This window comes from Caretta caretta, chromosome 9 (assembly GCF_965140235.1).
Source record: "Caretta caretta isolate rCarCar2 chromosome 9, rCarCar1.hap1, whole genome shotgun sequence".
Lineage (NCBI taxonomy): Eukaryota > Metazoa > Chordata > Testudines > Cheloniidae > Caretta > Caretta caretta.
This window is the reverse complement of record NC_134214.1, coordinates 61,866,288-61,885,057: the sequence shown is the minus strand read 5'-3', so window position 1 is coordinate 61,885,057 and position 18,770 is coordinate 61,866,288. Positions and strand designations below refer to the sequence as shown.

Here is an 18,770-nt window from a genome sequence, read left to right as displayed (position 1 = left end):
CTCCTCTCCCTCCCAGAGCTGGGAATACAGGCCAGAATGTCTGACTCCTATTCCTGCTTGAACCACAAGACCACAGCCCTCTCAGACAGCTGAGAATTAAACAGAGTCCTTAGTTCAAGGAGTCTACAGAGGTGTGTGTGTGAGACTTCCCCGTCCAGTGGCGTGCGTGTGTGTGTGTGAGAGAGAGAGAGAGTGGTCTCGGAGAGTGTGTGTGTCTCTCTCTCTCTTTCTCCTCTAGTAGCTGCTCAAAGAAGGTTACTGTAGCTCAAGTAGTAACACTCTTGCTGAGACTATAGAAGTGCAGTGTTCAAATGGTGCTGAGGAGCTGGGGTGGTGCCTGGTGGTGACACATGGTAAAACTCCTGTTTTAAAAAGGAGTTTGTATGAATTAAACAGCGAGAATGTCCTTAAACATTTTACAGTATCAAACCATCATAATCTGCAAATTATGGCACAGTGAACAAACACAAGTGTTCCCAATTTCAGATATTTCATATGTTCTGTCACACGTTGGCAAGTCTGAAGATTGAGAAGTATGATAGCAAAGTCTTTAATAATATGATGGCCACTTTTCTTGAGCACAGTTCCAGTCAGCTTCAGTTCCATTGTTAAAAATGGGAAATGGTGACCATCTTTACTAGGGGCACTGTCCTTCTGTCTCACCTCACCCCCCCCCCCCCCGCCCGCCCCTTGAAGTAGTAAGCACCCTTACTGAGGGCATGTGCAATTTTAATGCTTCAGTCCCACGGTAAGTTATAGAAAATGGCACCTAGGCTGAGTAAAGGAAAATGTGACTATAAGGAAAATAGAACAAAAATGTTACCTTTTATTCCAGCCTAATTACTATAAATATACATTTGAGGATAACTGGCAATGAGTTTTAATTAGATGGAAATTGTGAATGACCCAAACCAGCCATTTGTTAGCAAAAGGGTTATGAAAAAAGAGCAGAGTCTGAAAAACATCTCAAAGTTTCAATTTTAATTATTATTAATTCATAATGAACGCATAAACAGATATAGTTGAAAATGCTCAGAAAATTCAGTCTTTCCCACAATTCATGAGGTGTAAATTGGGGGGAGATACATTGCATTCTCCATACAAAACAAAGAGGTTGAAATCTTGCTTCAAATGAAAAACTGGATCTAATCTTAACACAGAGGTGCTATTATGCCTTTATAAAATGTTAAAGTTACTCTTTTTGGTTTGCATATATACTTATTTATTTTGACTTAAAAGAAAATCCAGCCCAAAGAGCTCCCATCCAAAGCTCTGGAGATACTTACCACACATTTACAAACACAATAACCTGGGAGTTACAAAGCACCATCCAGAGCAGCACCACTTCTCCTTCCTGATCTTGTCTAAGCCCCCCATGTCGTGTGACCTGTCTAGCTGAAAATCCCAGTGCACTTTCCTCCTAGACAAACCTGGCTTTAGCTGCCTCTACTTACCCCTGTGCCCATCCCATCCGATGAGCTTTGCAACATGCCTTGAAAGGTCAACAGGTTGGGACTACTGGGGACCTTGTCAGCGAGTGATTTGAAGGAAAGGGGCCCTAGCAGAGAGTGCTCTCCTTTTATAAGGGTCCAGCTCAAGGGCCTCTGCTAGTGGCAACACAGCATGGGCAGAGAGGCCTTTCAGGTAGGCAGCTCCAAGCAGGTCAGGGCTTTGTAGGCCAAAACCAACACCTTAAGGTCCACCCAGAACCCAACAGGCAGATCCCGGAGTGCAAGAAACATGAGCTGCCACTAGATGCACCGCTTACGTTAGCAAGCAGGCGCCATATTCTGCACCAACTTAGGTTTCTCGATAGATGAAAATGCAGCCCCAGGGCTTTTTAGGCTTGATACCAGCAACAGGCACACACTGCCATCATGCCTCACAGGCACACAAACTGTGCTTTCCCTGCCATTGCACGCACTCTGCCTCCTGAACACACACGCACACAGAAATTTGTGATATGCTAACTCTCCAGCAGACTTTGACAAACAAGAATTTTACAGACGACCCTTTAAATAACTCTACATGTTCTGTACGTTCTTGCTAATCACTGGCAAGGCCAGGCAGGAATTCAGCGGAATGTATCCTCAGGCCTTGTCTACATTGGCAGAAATCAGAATGTAATTCCCTGGGGCAGCAATAGTGAGAGTACTTATGTAGACAGGGCTCCTACATGTTTAGCACTATCTGGTCTAGCTCTGCTATATGGCAGTGAAACATCTGGGCAGTTTATACTAGTGCCTCCCACCTGGGGAGCTGCACTGATATGAATTAGAAGGCTGATAACTTTGAATGGAGAAGTCCCCTCAGAGATTTATGTTTCCCAAGATGTCCCCACTCTTTCCTGGGTGACCAAGTCTCTCTTTTTGTGGTGGACAAGATGCCCAGTTTGGTATGTATTAAAAGTGAGGGTGGAGCTTCGGCTGCCCTGGGTCTGCTTATTCTCAATATGCAGATTTAGGAATGAGACGTGGCTGTACAGATGCGAGGAAACCTGATCACTTGCCAGCATGCAGGTTTGGCTGGCCAGTAGGGAGCGAGGATGTTTCTCTGTAGATGTATCACTGTCTGTGCTTCTAGGAGAAAAGAGAAACTGCTGGTGACCTTTCAAACCACTCTGACCTTCAGAGCAAGTTTCTGAAAGGCTGTCAGGAGTGGCTCCAAGCAGTGGGCTATCTCCTTCCACTGGGCAGGCCCAATCAGATGGCACAGCTCGTATGGGGCACTGGCAAAGCTTGCTGCTACCCCTTACTGGCTAGCCTGCTTGACTGCTTTGATCTTTGCTGTTGTGGTGCTGGTCAGCACCTTTTGGAGCACTGAACTTTCCCACTCCATCCCACCACGGTCCAGGGGTCGGGTTCACCCACCAAGCACCTCCCCCCTTTAACCAGCAGGGTGGCAGCGATGACTTCAGACAAATGCACCTAAAGACATATGCACACACAAACACGGAGCCCGATGTGTGCATGCAGCGCTGACATGTGTGTGCACACACACTGACAGGCAGACACAGGCCTAGGCAAACACACAGGCCCCGCTGCATGCACACTGCAAGGAGAATAGCTTGTATAGGCGCACAGACTTTATATAAAATACAAACATATTTAAAATGGATTTCATCTTGATGAGCTATACTTCTTTCTGTCAATATATAGATTTCAGATGACAAGCTGTTTGACCTAGAGACCAGTTCCAAAATAGACCCTTTCCTGTTTGCAAGAGGAATCAGAGCATTTGTCTGTTTTTTAGAATAACAGAGAAGAAACTGTAGATGACTAAATTTATCTTAAATATGAATGTATTTTCATTTTGCTGATGAATTAATTTATTGTTCAGCGACTGGTTCTGTTGCTAGGGTTTTTCCTGTTAGCTATTTTTATAAATGTTTGTATATTGAACTTTCACTCGATAAAACCAAAAGTTGTCTCACCTGTCTGAATTTTCAGTATTTCGGGAGGGTCAGAGACCAACAGTCTCTGTGATAAGCAACCGCCGGATATTTTTTAGATAGCCGGCTAAGTTGGACTTTCCCAATTGATGCTCGCTAATGCTGTCCTAAGTCAAACCTGACTAGACCAGCTCACATGGTGTCAAAGTGGGCCTTGCTTCCGGTTTGTCTGAAGACCAGAATGGGAGGTGCAGCAAGTGGAATTCAAACACCAGAAGAACCAAGGGAAGTCCAAGAAGCATTGCCTTTCCAGTCAACAAGCTCCCTGAAGGCAGGTTAACCATGATTGGCCTCCTTGGGGAGAGGAAATTATGGCATCAACAGCCAGGCCACTCCAGCCTTGGACTAGCCTCCCTACCCTGAAGAAGGCCTACCAGCCAGGAGCACTCAGTCAGGAGATCATCACTCTCTGGCTCCTTGACTGCAGCTTCAGCTCCTGCTCTATGAGATTCCAGAAGACAGTGAGAGCTGGAGGGTTTGGAGCCCCAGTGATCATAAGTATCTTATTTTTCCTTTTTTTTTTAAAAAAAAAAAAAACCAGAATCTTTTTTTTATTATTAACTGGGAGACGTCCCAACAGTTTAATTTTCTTTATTTTTAGGGTGTGAAGGTGGACATGTGACTGTATGCCTGTGTTTAATCATCCATAAAGCCCACACAGGGAAGACCCCAGAAAGAAAAGGTCCAGCTTTCAACAGCCCTAAATATTGTCTCATAAACATGCTCATGAAAGTGTGTTCTGTGTCGAAAGGTCCTGAGAAATTTGAGGTGGTCATCTGTAATTTCTGGTAAATAATCATCAAACTTCTGCTTTTCACAAGTATGCTGCTAAAGTCTGTATTATAACATCTTGGGGGGAAAGGGGGACCATGGGCGGGGGAGAACTTAAGTCTAAAAACAAATCCTTATAATTGGCTCTGAAGTTGTGGTTTCGACATTAGATAATTTGGTTTCAGTATTAAGAGGTTGAACCAGCTTTAAGTTATAGATTTGATTGACACTGATGAAATTCTTTAGTTGGAATTTATAACCGAGTGGATAGCCACCTCTCAGATTCTTTTGTCAAATTTATAAGGATTGATTGTTTTTGTTATTAGTGTGATGATTTAACTAATTTGATGCTTGCACACCAATCCAATATAGAGACTAACTTGTTTGGGTTGTTGATTTGATCATGATTTGATAGCTGCTTTATTTTTAAGTTAATTTAATATTTATTAATAATAGTTTAGGTTTGGTGATACATTTTCTTGGTCTGATTTTAGTTTAAGCGTTTTAATAAAGTGTATAAAATTGATACTGTCACATTTCTTTCAGTAAGCCACATGGGTTGAGAATCTTTGAGACCCCGGGTGGATAGCAGCCCAGCAACCTAAAAATACCTGAGCTAAATGGCCTATGAGTCTTACAACGCATAGACACAAGCAAACACAGGCACTGGTGCATGGGTAAATGGGAAGAGCTAGGTAATTATAGGCCTGTCAGCCTGATAGCGATCCCAGGCAAGATAACGGAGCGGCTGATGTGGGACTTGATTAATAAAGAATTCAAGGAGGGTAATATAATTAATGCCAATCAACATGGATTTATGGAAAATAGATCCTATCAAACTAACCTGATATCTTTTTTTGATGAAAATTACAAATGTGGTTGGTAAAGGTAATAGTTAATATACTTAGACTTCTGTAAGGGATTTGATACCACATGACATTTTGATTAAAAAACTAAAACAATATCAAATTAACTCGACACAAATTAAATGGATAAAACTTAGCTAACTGATAGGTCTCACACTGTAATTGTAAACCAGGAATCGTCATCGAGCGGGTGTGTTACAGGTAGGGTCCTGCCGAGATCAGTTCCTGGCCCTACGCTATTTAACATTGTTATTAATGCTCTAGAAGATAACATAAAATCATCCCTGACCAAATGTCCAGATGGCACAAAGATTGGGGTGGGTGATAAATAATGAAGAGGACAGGTCGCTGACACAGAGTGATCTGGATCACTTAGTAAGATGGGCAGAAGCAAACAATGTGTGTTCTAATACAGCTAAATGTAAGTTTATCTATCTAGGAACAAAGATTGTAGGTCATCTCTACGTGATGGGGGATTCTAGCCTGGGAAGCAGTGACTCTGAAAAAGATTTGGGGGGTTGTGGTGCATAATCCGCTGAACATGAGCTCCTACTGCTACGCTATAGCCAAAAGAGCAAATTCGATCCTGGGATGCATAAACAGAGGAATCCCGAGTAGGAGTGGAGAGGTTATTTTACCTCCTATTTGACAACGGTGCGACCGCTGCTGGAACCCTGTGTCCAGTTCTGGTATTGACAATTCAAGATGGATATTGATAAATTGGACAGGGGTCAGAGAAAGGCCACAAGAATGATTAAGCAAATGTACCTTATGGTAATCGTCTCAAGGAGTTCAATCTATTTAGTTTAACAAAGAGAAGGTTAAAGAGTGACTTGATCACAGTCTATAAGTATTTACACAGGGAACAAATATTTAATAATGAGCTGTCCAATCTAGTGCAGAGCGGTACAACACAATCCAATGCCTGGAAGTTGAAGTTAGACAAAGTCAGACTGGAAATAAAGCATACATTTTGAATGGCAAGAGAAATTAAGCATTGAAACAATTTAACAATGGCCATGGTCGATTCTCTATGACTGGCAATTTTTAAATCAAGTTTGGATGCTTTTCTAGGAATGATTTGGGAGAAGTTCTCTGGTCTGTGTTATACAGGAGGTCAGACTAGATGAACACAATGGTCCCTTCTGGCCTTGGGATCTAGAAACCTATGAATGTCTACACAGAGGCACAGGTGCCCGCACATACACAAATACAGGCACAGGTGCAAACACACAAACACAGTCTATGTACGATACACAGCCAAACTCACAGCACAAGCATGCTTCACACAGGTGCACACAGACACTGTCAGGTGCACACGTATGTAGGCATAGGCAGACAGTTACAGGTGCATGCGTGGAGGCACAGGCAACATCCAGGAAGGTAGTTTGGAATGGGTTTGTGAAAGGAGTAGGAGAGGGAGAGGGTACCTGAGCCCGGGCTCCAGCCCAAGCTCAGACATCTATACTGCAATTTTATAGGACCGCAGCCCAAGCTCCACAAGCCTGAGTCAGGTATTTTAGTGCAGTGTAGACGTACCCGGAGAGGTTGAGAGGAATGAAGTCAGGAGGGCACTGTAGTGTATGCCTCAGAGAGACGACGGGAGCAGAGGGATATTGGTGAGGGAGAGGAAACAGAAGACGGGAGGAATTTTTGTGAGGGGATGAAGAGGGCAGCTTTTAGGGCAGGAAGGAGGGAATGGAGGGGGAATGTGCTGTTTGAGGGGGACAGGAAGCAGTGGGGGTAGGGAATGTTTTGGAGAGAAGGAGGGACCTGGGGGACAAAAGACTGGGAATTCAGAGGGAGGAGACAGAAGGGGCTGTTGGGGAGGAGGGAGAGAGTGAGGGAGGCAGGAAAGAACAGAACGAATAATTTGCAAAATTGTTGCTGACATTGTGCATTTGCTGCCATTTTGCAAAAAGCTCAGTTTCTGCAAAGCTAATGGCCCAGGCACCCCGGCACCACCACTTCGAATTCTTTCTTGACAAAGACTTACAGAGTGGTGTTGAACTTCCTGCGTAAGAGATAGTCAATGACATCAGGCTCTCTCTGAAACAGCCTCCTTAGGATGTCATGCTGCACCTCTGGAGACACCTGCAAGAGTCACAGAGACCGGTAAATATGGCACCTGCTCCTCTCAGAGGAAAAACAAGCAGAAACAACTAAGCCAAACACACCAGGGTTTGATGCAAGGCCTAAAGACTTGTGCTGTTTACCCACAAACACAATGCACTGACTTTAAATGGATATATTACTTCACACTTTTCCTAGCGAGTCTGAGCAGAGTTGGGCACAAGGCTGCATTGTCAGACTGGGAGATTACTCTGCAGGGATTCCTAGACAATGGGTAAAGTGTCCGGTAAAGAATTGATCACTGAACTAGTAGGACTGACCAGTGTGGTCCCGGAGCACCATGCGTCCAAACTAATTCTACTGTTGTGGTTGCACTTTCCAGCACATTTTCCTGAAGCCATGGCTTCTGGGAGATTTCAAAAGGCCTTCTTGTTGCCCGTTTGGAATTGTGGGAAAAGATGTCAAACTCCCATAAGTCCATAGGATACTCCCATAAGGCCCTAACAACAGGTATAATTTCCCAGTCTTTGTCTCAAAATAAAGGCCAGGAAGACGGCTCAACTTGCATGCCTTGTCACCCAGAGAGATTTCTGCTGGGGCTTTGAAAGTCGTCGCCAGGTATATGTGGTTCTGCAGCATGGTGGCGGAGGAGGTTGCTGCAGGACTTGTGGAGAGCCAGAGCATGAGACCAGCAGTGAAGGGAGTTATTGTTGCAACACCATCCCCACACCTCCCCATGGAGCAGTTTATTTTGTACGGCACTCCAGGATGGTAGTCACTGAGTGGAGCTCTGCTTAGGGATCTGCCCCTTGACCACAACTGGAGGGACTGAGCTGTGGAAGCTAGCTTCCCCAGACAGGTCCTCCTGGGTGCTACTGTCATGGAAATTTGCATTTAGAGTTGGATGGAGGCTAGTAAATTCAGATCGAATTCAGCAAATAGTTTTGGGCAGTAAAACAATGGAAAACATTTTTTAAAAAGTCAAACATTTCAGTTCAGCCATTTTGAAATGAAACGTTTGGACTTACAATGTCAAAATGACATTTTGTTTAGAAATTTAACGAATTTATTTTGTAAAAACAAAAACCTGAAGAAAAAATTGTTAGCGGTCAAACAAAATAGTTTTGTTTAAACTGAACTGATTTTTTTTCCCATTTTCTCATTTCAGTGAGAGAAACCAAAAATAAATGCAGGTTTTGTTTGAACCAACTGAAATATTTTCAGGATTGTTTGGTTTGGCCTCCTAAGCCAAAAAAAATATCAATTTGCTCAGCTCTAGTTGCATGGCATTACATAGAAGTAGCACAAAATCATGACATCAAGGGAGGCCAATAAAAATCTTGGAGGGGTTTAAATAACTGGGCTTCCCAATCTGTATTGCACTAGAGACTGAATTCATGTGCCCTTTCTGTGCCTGCAAAGAGACAAGCCCAGGAGTACATGATGAAGATGGGTACTATGTAGTGACACAGGCCTCAATGAATCATCACAGCAGGTTCCTGAACGTGTACATAGAGTACGAAACAAAGTGCATGAGACTAGAATTATTAAAAATGGGCTGAGACTGGAACTGTTTTCCCACAGCACAACATTAATGGGTTCTTCATCGCTGCTTCTGCCATGGCCCATGAAGCCATCCCCAGATTATGTACCTTGTGGCGCTGCAGATTCACTTATATGCACAGCTGGTGTGGGATGCTCAGTCAAGTGGAGACGGCTGAGCTGTAACAGTTCAGGGACTCATGTGGTGATTGATACATCTTCCTATTGCATCATATGTGTTAAAACAAAGGTGAGTTGGAGTCAGGAGCCAACCACACTTGATGCAGTTGATGTGCAGCAAAAAGACAAGCCATGTCCCCTAAGACTTATTTCTAACTGGCAGAGCCTGCGTTTGGCATGCAGCCCAATTAGAAACACTGTGTGCACTTGGGAACTGGGAATGGAGCATACTGATCACTGAGGTACAGGCACAAGTTACCTCCAGTTGCTATTACAGCTCATTGCTTGTTCTGTTTTTGCTGGGTTTTTTCTTATGTATTAGATGCAACCTTTTTTACATTTCCCCCTTGATTTGATGTTAAGGGGAGGAAACAGATGGGTGGGCTCATACTTTTACTATGTAGATACCTTTCCCCTGCCCAGCCTGGGCATGTTCCTGCATACCATGTTTCATCGTCTAGTCAGTGGCCGGCCTTTAGGTTGAACTGACCTTGGTTGTGCTTGGATTATTTTCTTTGGCATCCTTTCATTTGTTTGTCTTCTGCAATGTCCTCACCCTCATAATCTTGTCAATTGTAGCCAGTCCCATACCTTGATTTCACTTCCTACTCTCCTTCTAATTTCTTCATTTGTCTTAAAATTGTTCCACTTTACACCTGCCATCTTTCAGAGAACTCATCTCGACTGCCTCCAGCTTTCTGAGGTCTGTTTTATTTAATGAAGCTGCTTTCAGACCAGTGAGTAATCCTGTTAGCACACTAGGTTGATACATTTTTACTTTGGCACTCAACAGAATGTTTTCATCAATCCATAAATTTCATCAATTCAGCACATGTAGCTAAGGCACATTGCCTTTTAACTTCATTCTTGATGGAACCCTCGGCGCAGTGACCAAGCTTCCTCAATACACATAACATTCTGCTGGTTCTGTGACATCATCACTGCTACCTTTCAACACTTTATCTATTATCCCTTTTTCCCAGATATAACCACTTCACCTTCTTGGCATTTATTGTACGTCCACAAGGACTACAACAATTTTCCAAGGGAGCAAAGAGTATTATCATGAATTCAAATGTGTCTGCCAGTTGTACAATGTCATCTGGATAAGCCAAGGAGCTTAATTCTAGATCAGTGGTTCTCAAGCTTTTGTACTGGTGACCCCTTTCACATAGCAAGCCACTCAGTGCGACCCCCACATCTAAATTAAAAACACTTTTTTATATATTTAACACTATTATAAATGCTGGAGGTGAAGCAAGGTTTGGGGTGGAGGCTGACAGCTCCCCACCCCCCATGTAATAACCTCACAACCCCCTTAGGGGTCCCGACCCCCAGTTTGAGAACCCCTGTCCTAAATCCTCCAGTGTCACACCCTCCAACTCATCTAACATTCTTACTGTGCAGTTAAAGAACACGATGAAAAGCAGTGGTGAATCCTTGCCCCCTTGTTTTACACCAAACTTTGACTTGAACCAGCTTCTTAATTCTTACAGCACTACAGGACTCCTTATACTTAACGTTTATAATTGCAATTATCTTATCTGGAGCCCCATATGAATTTGCTACTTTCCATAATGCTTCCCTCCAAACCAAGTCAAATGCCTTCGTATGATTGCTGTCCTCTTCACACAGAGAGATATGTTCTGAATAGACTTTATTATACAAACCCAAACACATAGGGCTGCATGTCTTGGAAATGCCAGTTGTTTTCCCTGTCCATGTGCAGAAGTGGAATGCCTTTGGAATAGGTGTGAGTAAGCTAGAGAGCAGGCAACAGTTCTGCATGTATTATTGACCTGCATCACTGGGCGGGTGATACAAGCACATGTGCAGAAGCTAGTTGCTACAAGAGTTGTGTTGTCGTCTCCTTTTGAGCCTTTAGGTAGTTTCCGCTGACCCTGTCTGTCCTCATGGATCAGCTCTTTCTTGTTCCTGAAATAGTCCATCGTAAGTTCTTTCTTTGTGCCTGAACCTGTCCCGTCTTTCAAAAGCAGTCCTGGTTTTCTCACTGCAGAGCCTGGAAATGATCTTCGCCGATTTTCGTAGTTTTCGAAGAATTTAAGTCCAGAAAGGACCATTGGATCATCTAGTCTGCCTTCCTGTATATCACAGGCCATCAAATTTCACCCAAATGTGAGAGATGCCCAGGTGATCCCAGTAGGCGATTCGCACCCCATATTGCAAAGGAAGGTGGGAAAAAAAACAAGGTCCCTGTCTCTTTGACCTGGGGGGAAATTTCTTCCCAAATAGAAACCTGGCCATCAGTTTGACCCTGCGCATGCGAGCAAGGCACACCAGCCAAACACTTAGAAAGAGAATTCTCTGTACCACCCTGTCTGGTGTTCCATCTGCAGCTGTGGAGAATGGTTTGATGCTTTAGAGGAAGGTAAAAAAACCCAAATCCCAGAACAGATTTGGCCAATTGTGCAGGAGGGAGGGGTGTATGGAGAGAAATTCTGGGATGATTCTCTGGCCTGTCCCTGTAGGAGCTCAGACTAATGACCATAAGGGTCCCTTCTGGCCTATCTGTGAATGAGGATAGTGCAGGTCCCTCTCCCAGGGAGCTGGCACTGCTTGGCAGGGCAGTGCAATGGGGCTGAACCCTTGGCTCTGCCACTCCTCTCCCCCATCCAGGTGACTTGCTCTCAAAAAGCTGGCAAGAGGCGAGCAGTTCCTGGTCACAGGGCCTGCTCTGTGATTGGCCTTTGCATGGGCTGCAGAAGCTGAGAGGGGAGGGGAAAGAGGGAGAGGGTTCCTTGCACGACCTTCTGCCCTGCATTCCCCTGCCAGAGCCAATCACGATGTGACCCAGAATGAATCTCTACCACACAACTCATATCAACACAAGGAACAAATCAGGTCTCTGCAGGCCAGTTACAAAGCTCCCTACTAAGAAGGCAGGCTGTGGCTGCTGCCCCACTCCACTGCCATGACAGGAGACTGCAAAGAGGAGGGGAAGATTTGGAAATGTGTTCACTGTAAATGCCTCCTTCCCTACCATGAACAAGGCTTCATAGTTCTCAATTAAACTCTGGAGCACAAGGATGATAGAAGCGCTGTTTTCCATTTCCATGGCCTGGGCACTGGGGTCTCTCTCCAGAAGCTTCTCTCTTTGCAGGAGGTTGGGGCCAAAAATTGTAGCCAAATTTGAGGCTGTCATTTTATTTCCAGGAATCTAACAACCAAACACAGAAATTAGTGTCAGATACCAACCCAGTAACACAACTCGCTCCAGGTGCTATCCCTTGCCCCATGGCTGAGGCGAAAGGAAAACTGCTGAGTACCACTTCCCAGGAGAAGAACCGGGCTGCTTCATGGCGCAGTGAGACTCTCCTTCTCCACCCTAGTCTCCACTACCCTGTGAGCAAAGACTCTATCTGCCATTGTGCTTCCACTAGATCAGCAAGCAGGCCCAGGAGAATTTTTTGAACTGGCTTGCAGTGTCTGAAAGCTCCTTCCCTCCCACCTTCTATAAGCATCAGTCCAACCTTTGTACCTGTCCCCCATGATGGGCTCAGTTGCACAGCTCAAATAATAAAGTAACAAATAACATTTCCATAGCCCATTCCATCCCACGACACTCTACAGACTATATACAAGAACAACTTCACCTGCCATTTCTGAGGTGGAACATGACAGTTGTTAAACAATACACAAGAACAGTATGGAACAGTTCAGGGCAGGGACGTAGACAATGTCATATAACATGCATTATGCTCAGTTGTAGCTGCACAAACAATTTAAGGATGCTGCAAGTAATTCATCTTGCCTACAGCCTCTAAATGGAAAATTACCTAGGATACCAGGGATACTTTCCCAGTTCTTGCATGGGATCTTTAAATGACCACAAATGGTCAGGACTTCAGTTGTGTATCTCATCTGGCACAAAGCACCTCCTGCAGCTACCTCAATGCTGTGCTGACAAGTGGCTCTGTGCTGACGCAGCAGGAAGGGTGCTCCTGCCTAGTCAACAACACCAAATGCTACTTTGGGTAGGTTTTTCTGGGAATTCTTAACCCAACCTCATTTAGCTTTCTAGATCTGCCAGGCTCATAGCACAAGGTGGTATGGCTGGAGGTACACTGAGGAGCTGGGATGGCTCAGGTTGTTTTCAGTATGAGGGAGTCCAGATTTCCATGTTTAGCTTAGAACTATCCCTGAAACTGGCTGTTTTCAAACCTCCTAGTCCTTCAGCAATGTGAACAGGACTCATGCAGAAGGACTGCAGAGTTCTGGGTGCAGAATAATTAACCAGAGTATATTATATATTACATAACAGAGTATATTGACATATATTGCCACCCAGTATATAGTGCAGGAAACCAGAGGCATCGTAGTACAAGAGTAATGCCTTTTGAGGTCATGGCATAATGTGCTAAGGATGCAGCTTACATGGGATCCAATCACAACACAAAGCCACTACTCAGAAAACATGGGAAATCCTTTTAGAACACTGTACTCTGATGCTGCAAAAACTGGAAAAGTAAGGAGGCACAGATCACTGGCAAGCAACTGCCATTGTCCTTCCTATGTCACCACCCCTACAGAAGATACATATCAGTGCAAAGCCTTATGGGTGCATGAGCATCTGAAGCCAGTACCTCTGGTCTCTCTGGACCTGTGGAATCCTGGGCATGCTGTGCCACCTTGTTCAGGAACTGCAATAGCTGGTACAGGGTGTCACTGTTACAGGGAGGCAGGAGGTACACCAGCAGCTGCAGCATGGAGAGCTGGGCCATGCATTCCATGACTATTCAGAGAAAAATGAGCAATTCAAGTTAGACCTGCAACTGACAAGACAGCCTGAATGTTCCAGACATTTCACTCTCACGTCAGATTTCCTAAGCAGACAAACAAGCAGCATATCCGTTGTTTACCAATTTGGTAACAGGAACCCAGGCTTTCCCATAGACAGGTGATCCCATAACTGCCCCCTACAGGTTTTCTTGCAGCTTCCTGTTAGGGACAGGAGACTGGGCTGGATCCAGTCTGTCAATTTCTCTCTTCTTCTCTGCCTAAGAAAGCAGTCTGAGGGTGAGATCCTGAAGTTCTGAGGACCCTGTTCTCATCAGGACGATTCCTACAACACTGATTGTTAAAACTCACAGGAAGGGACAGCCGTAAGATAACTGAAAACTCATACTGACAGTGTAGTCCCTTATTGCCTCCACTAAGATTAATGTGAACTGTACCATATTGTGAGCTCCCCTTTTCCCTCCACACAGCTTCAGTATCTGTGCCAGTAACAAGCATTTTTAACACCAGAAATAACCTGTCTCTCCAACTTCCCACCCATCCCTTCTATACGCCCACTTCAGCTGTGCTCCAGCCACCTCATGGCCAAGCAGCCATGGCTCCTAACGTTCTGATTGATCAAGTGGGCTCATTTAAACAATCTGCATTTTAATACAGTCAAATTTCAGGCCATACAGCTAGGCATAATGTAGGTCACATGTACAGGAGGAGGGACTGTGTCCTGGAAAGTGGCGACTCTGAAAATGACTTGGGGATCATGGTGGAGAGCCAACTCACCATGAGCTCCAGTGCAATGCATTGGCTAAAAGGGCTAGTGTGAATCTTAGCTTTATAAACATGGGTATGTCAAACAGGAGTAGCTCTATATGCAGCACTGGTGAGACCAATTCTGGATACTGGGTCCAGTTCTGGTATCCACCCTTCAGAGAGGATGTTGAAAAATTGGAAAGGGTTCAGAAAAGGACCACAAAAAAGATTTGAGATCTGGACAAGCCTCACAGCAAGAGACTAAAGAACCTCAATCTGTTTGGCTTATCATAGCAAAAAGTCCAGAGGCAACTTGATCATTGTCTGTAAGTAGTTACAATGGGAGAAGATTTCTAACAGAAGAGAGCTCTTCAAGCTAGCAGACAAAGGCAGAAGAAGATCCAACAGCTGGAAGCTGAAACTAGATAAATTCAGGCGAGATAAATTATTTTAACAGTTATGGCAATTAACCACTGGAACAACTTCCCTAGGGATGTGGTGTATTCTCCATCCCTTGGAGTCTTTAAATAAAGATTCATTGTCTCCTTCTAAAAAATATACTCTAGCTCAACTACCAGATATGGGCTTGATGTAGGAATCACTGGATGAATTGATTTGGCCTATGTTATGCAGGAAGTCAGACTAGATGATTGCGATGGTCCCTTTGGGCCTTAAAATGTATGCATTGATGATGTCAGTGATGTTACTTATATGCTTAAAGTTATGCATATGGTTAAAATTGTTCCTTTCTTTTTTGTTCTCTCAGCAACGCATTGTTTTGCCTTTTGCAGCTTTTTTGGTCAATAATTTTTTTCTTTTCCAACCTTTCATCCATGCCTGCGATGGTGTCTGCCTGCTCATTCCAGCCAGCTGCTGGCCTGGTGACTCAGTCTGCTTATTCTTCTACAACACTTCAAAGATTTTTAATGATGTCTTGAATTTCACCTTTTATAGACCTTAGCTCCAATAAGTGTCTTTTGCATCTTCTTTGATTTACAGGCTGTTTACTCAGGGCTAAACTCAATACTGGAGAAGACAGATACATCTTCTTGCTGCTTATTTTATCTGACATTTAAGAAGAACCTGTTGCCTTCTTTTGCCTTTTTTTCCCCTCCTCTTTTTTAAGAGGAAACATTATGCCTTATGCTGTTCTGTTGCACTTCTGATCTGAAGATCAATACTCCTCTGTTCCATTTATTCTTGAATGTAACATCTTTGTAAATAACATAGCAAGACGGGAGAAACTGCTCTCTGTCTCTTTACAGGGCTGCCCAGTGTCACAGGATACTCATGCCTCTCCAGATCTGTCATTTACCACAGAAAATGCCATGTTTTTTTGAGCGACAGTCATCTTTTCTTCCTCCTGCTCCTTCCCAGGAGCTCTGGGGAAGGTGTACTGAGCTGCAAACCCAAAGACTATGAGTTTTAGTCTCTGCTGTGCCACTGATTGTTAGGATTTCTGTGCATTTCACAATCCTCATTAATCAAGGCTTCAGGCCCCTACCTTCATTGTGCAGTTATGCATTTTACATTTATTCAATAATCTGATCTTACTGAAAATCGTCTAAACCAAAAAGATTAAAAAGCTAACAAGATATTAAGATGCAGAAGGGATGAGACAATGAGTAATAAGCAGAATATTAGAATGCCTCTATATAGGGTGGCCTCATCTGGATATTGCATGCACTATCGGGTCAGCCTATGTCCAAAAGAAGCTTGCAGAATTAAGATCAAGTGTCTTCAAAAATTCTCAGTTGAAGAGAGGCTGAAAAGGTTTGGATTATTACCTTAGAAAGGAAACAAATCAAAGGGTGCATGAGAAAAGTATAGAAAATAGTGACTGGTCTAGATACAGCAGGTTAGGAAATTTGCCTGTGTCACAAAACCAGACCAAGAGGACACTAATGAAAATGAAGGATGGAAAATTAAAAACCACTAAAAGGACAGACTTTTTCACACATGTGATTAAACTGCAGAACTTGCTACCACCGGAAGTCACTGAAGCCAAAATTTAAAATGATTTAAAAAGGATTGAATATTTATATGGACAACAAGAATATCAAGAGTTGGCATAATTAACGTCAACGAGTTTTGGAATGAAAATTAAACCTCATGCTTCAGAGTTTACACCAATCTCTTACTATTAGGGATCAAAATGAGAGTTCAATGGAGCAGATTATCTCATATCTGCCTACTCTAGGGTCCTTACACCTTCTTCTGTAGCAGCAGGTGGTTGGCCTCTGTCAGAGACAGGATACTGGACAAGATGGATCCTAGGTCTGATCCAGTCAGGCAGTACCTATGTTGCTAAAGTAGGTAAGTTTCTAGCCTTTGTGGCTGCAACGAAAACCTGGAAAATGTGACCTGAATGTAGCCAAAAGGCTCAGAGACCAGAAGGAAAAGAAAAACCAATAGTCAGTAATGTTGAGAAATCTCCTGATTTTTAAGCCAATCTCGTGATTTTTGAGTGCTTGGGGTTGGTGATTCAGTGGAGCTGCAGGTGTCAGAGTCTGTCCAAATGGGCCCAGTATAGTCAGAGGGCCTTTATCGCCCCAATAGCTAGGGCCCTATCTAATTCATGGTCCACTTTGGTCAATTTCACAGCCACAGGATTTTAAAAATCATAAATTTCATGATTTCAGCTATTTCAATCTGAAATTTCACTGTGTTGTAACTGTAGGGGTCCTGACCCATAAAGGAGTTGTGGGGGGGCTGCAAGGTTATTGTAGGTGGGGGGTTGTGGTACTGCCACCCTTACTTCTGCGCTTCTGCTGGCGGTGACGCTGCCTTCGGAGCTGGGCAGCTGGAGAGCAGCGGCTGCTGGCCGGGAGCCCAGCTCTGAAGGCAGCGTCACCGCCAGCAGAAGCACAGAAGTAAGGGTGGCCTGGCGTGGTATTGCCACCCGTACTTCTGCATGGCTGCCTGCAGAGCTGGGCCCTCAGTCAGCAGCCGCCACTCTCCAGCCCCCCAGCTCTGAAGGCAGCAGCGCAGGAGTCTAGTATTGCCCCCCTTACCTCTGCGCTGCTGCTGGCTGCGCTGCCTTCAGAGCTGAGCGCCCGGCCAACAGCCACCACTCTCCGGCCACCCAGATGTAAGGGTGACAATACTGCGACCCCCCTAAAATAATCTTCTGACCTCCCCCTGCAACTCCTTTTTGGGTCAGGACCCCCAATCTGAGAAATGCTGGTCTCTCCCCTGTGAAATCTATATAGTATAGGGTAAAAGCACACAAAAGACCAGATTTCATGGGGGGAGACCAGATTTCACAATCCGTGACGTGTTTTTCATGGCTGTGAATTTGGTAGGGCCCTACCAATAGCCCAAATCACATAGCTAAAGAAGGAGTCATTGCTCCACACGCTGATAACTGCCACAAAGGTTGTCTGTGGCAGTGCGGTATGGAGAAGGGACAGGATCATCCATGCTCCTGCTAAGGGTATGTCTACCTTTGCACTGGGCGGTGTGACTCCCAGCTTGCATAGATGTACCCCCACTAATTCTGCTCAAGTTAGCAACTAAAAATAGTGTATCCACGGCGGCATGGGCAGTCGCTAGGGCTAGCTACCCTGCGTACAATCACACCTGACCACCTGGGTATGTACTTGGGCAGCTAGCCCAAGTTGTTGCCCGTCCCACCCCAGACACACTGTGAACGTATCCCATATCCAAGCTCCATGTACATGTACCCTGAGTCTTCAGCTTCTATCTGCAGGGGAGTTAGCAATGATTTCCCCCCTTCTTGCTTCCTCAGTTGGAGCATATCCTCATACCGGGACTAGTTTTACTGGCCAAGAACTTAACAAGCTTAACTAGATTATATCCCAAATACAGGGGAAAGAGGCACTTCTTTTACCACTGTAGGGAACCCCACTAAGCAGGGTCATAAGGTCATGATGTCACCAGATACCCTTATATGATTGTTGTGCTAATGTGCTGCCATTATAGACCCTGGTTGAATTTGCACCAAAGAAACACCTGAGCAGCCAAATGGGTGTTAGGGTAGGGGGGAAGTACTGAAACCAACAATCCCACCCACCCTCCCACACTTTGGAAACCATACAGGAGTCCTGGAGCTGGAAGCATCGCTGCAGCTGTCTGAGCCAGGCCCCACACCATCACAGAAGCAGGCCCCCGGGGTACAGGCTCCTGACATCTGTTACCACCCCCTCTAGACACATGTAGAGGGTCCCTCTCCCATGTGGAAGCCCCTGTGTACTCCCAGAAGGTCATGGCAGCCTTATTAGTGAGGCAGCCTGGAGAATCCCATCCCATGGAGCAAGGAATCTAGAAGCCCCAGCTGAAGTTCCCAGGGGCTTTTAGTGCTTCTAGGTTCTCCACTCCATGGCAGGGAGCCTGGAAGTGCTGGGGGCCCGAGTACAAGA

At 44.7% G+C, this 18,770-nt stretch overlaps 1 protein-coding gene across 5 annotated transcripts in view; it reads right to left on the bottom strand.

Annotated features, from left to right (window-relative positions):
• Positions 1-960: 960 nt before the first annotated feature.
• Positions 961-18,770, bottom strand: part of ARHGAP36 (Rho GTPase activating protein 36) — a 78,655-nt gene continuing 60,845 nt past the window's right edge. For 3 of the 5 annotated variants that reach the window (XM_048864623.2, XM_048864622.2, XM_075132372.1), the window contains 4 exons: positions 13,488-13,636; positions 11,885-12,061; positions 7,085-7,182; positions 961-2,579 (listed from right to left, as the gene is read on the bottom strand). In XM_048864623.2, coding sequence (XP_048720580.2) covers positions 2,318-2,579; positions 7,085-7,182; positions 11,885-12,061; positions 13,488-13,636 — 686 coding nt within the window. In that variant the 3' untranslated portion in view covers positions 961-2,317. The remainder of the gene's footprint in view (positions 2,580-7,084; positions 7,183-11,884; positions 12,062-13,487; positions 13,637-18,770) is intronic. The other 2 variants (XM_048864624.2, XM_048864625.2) reach the window with 2 other exon arrangements.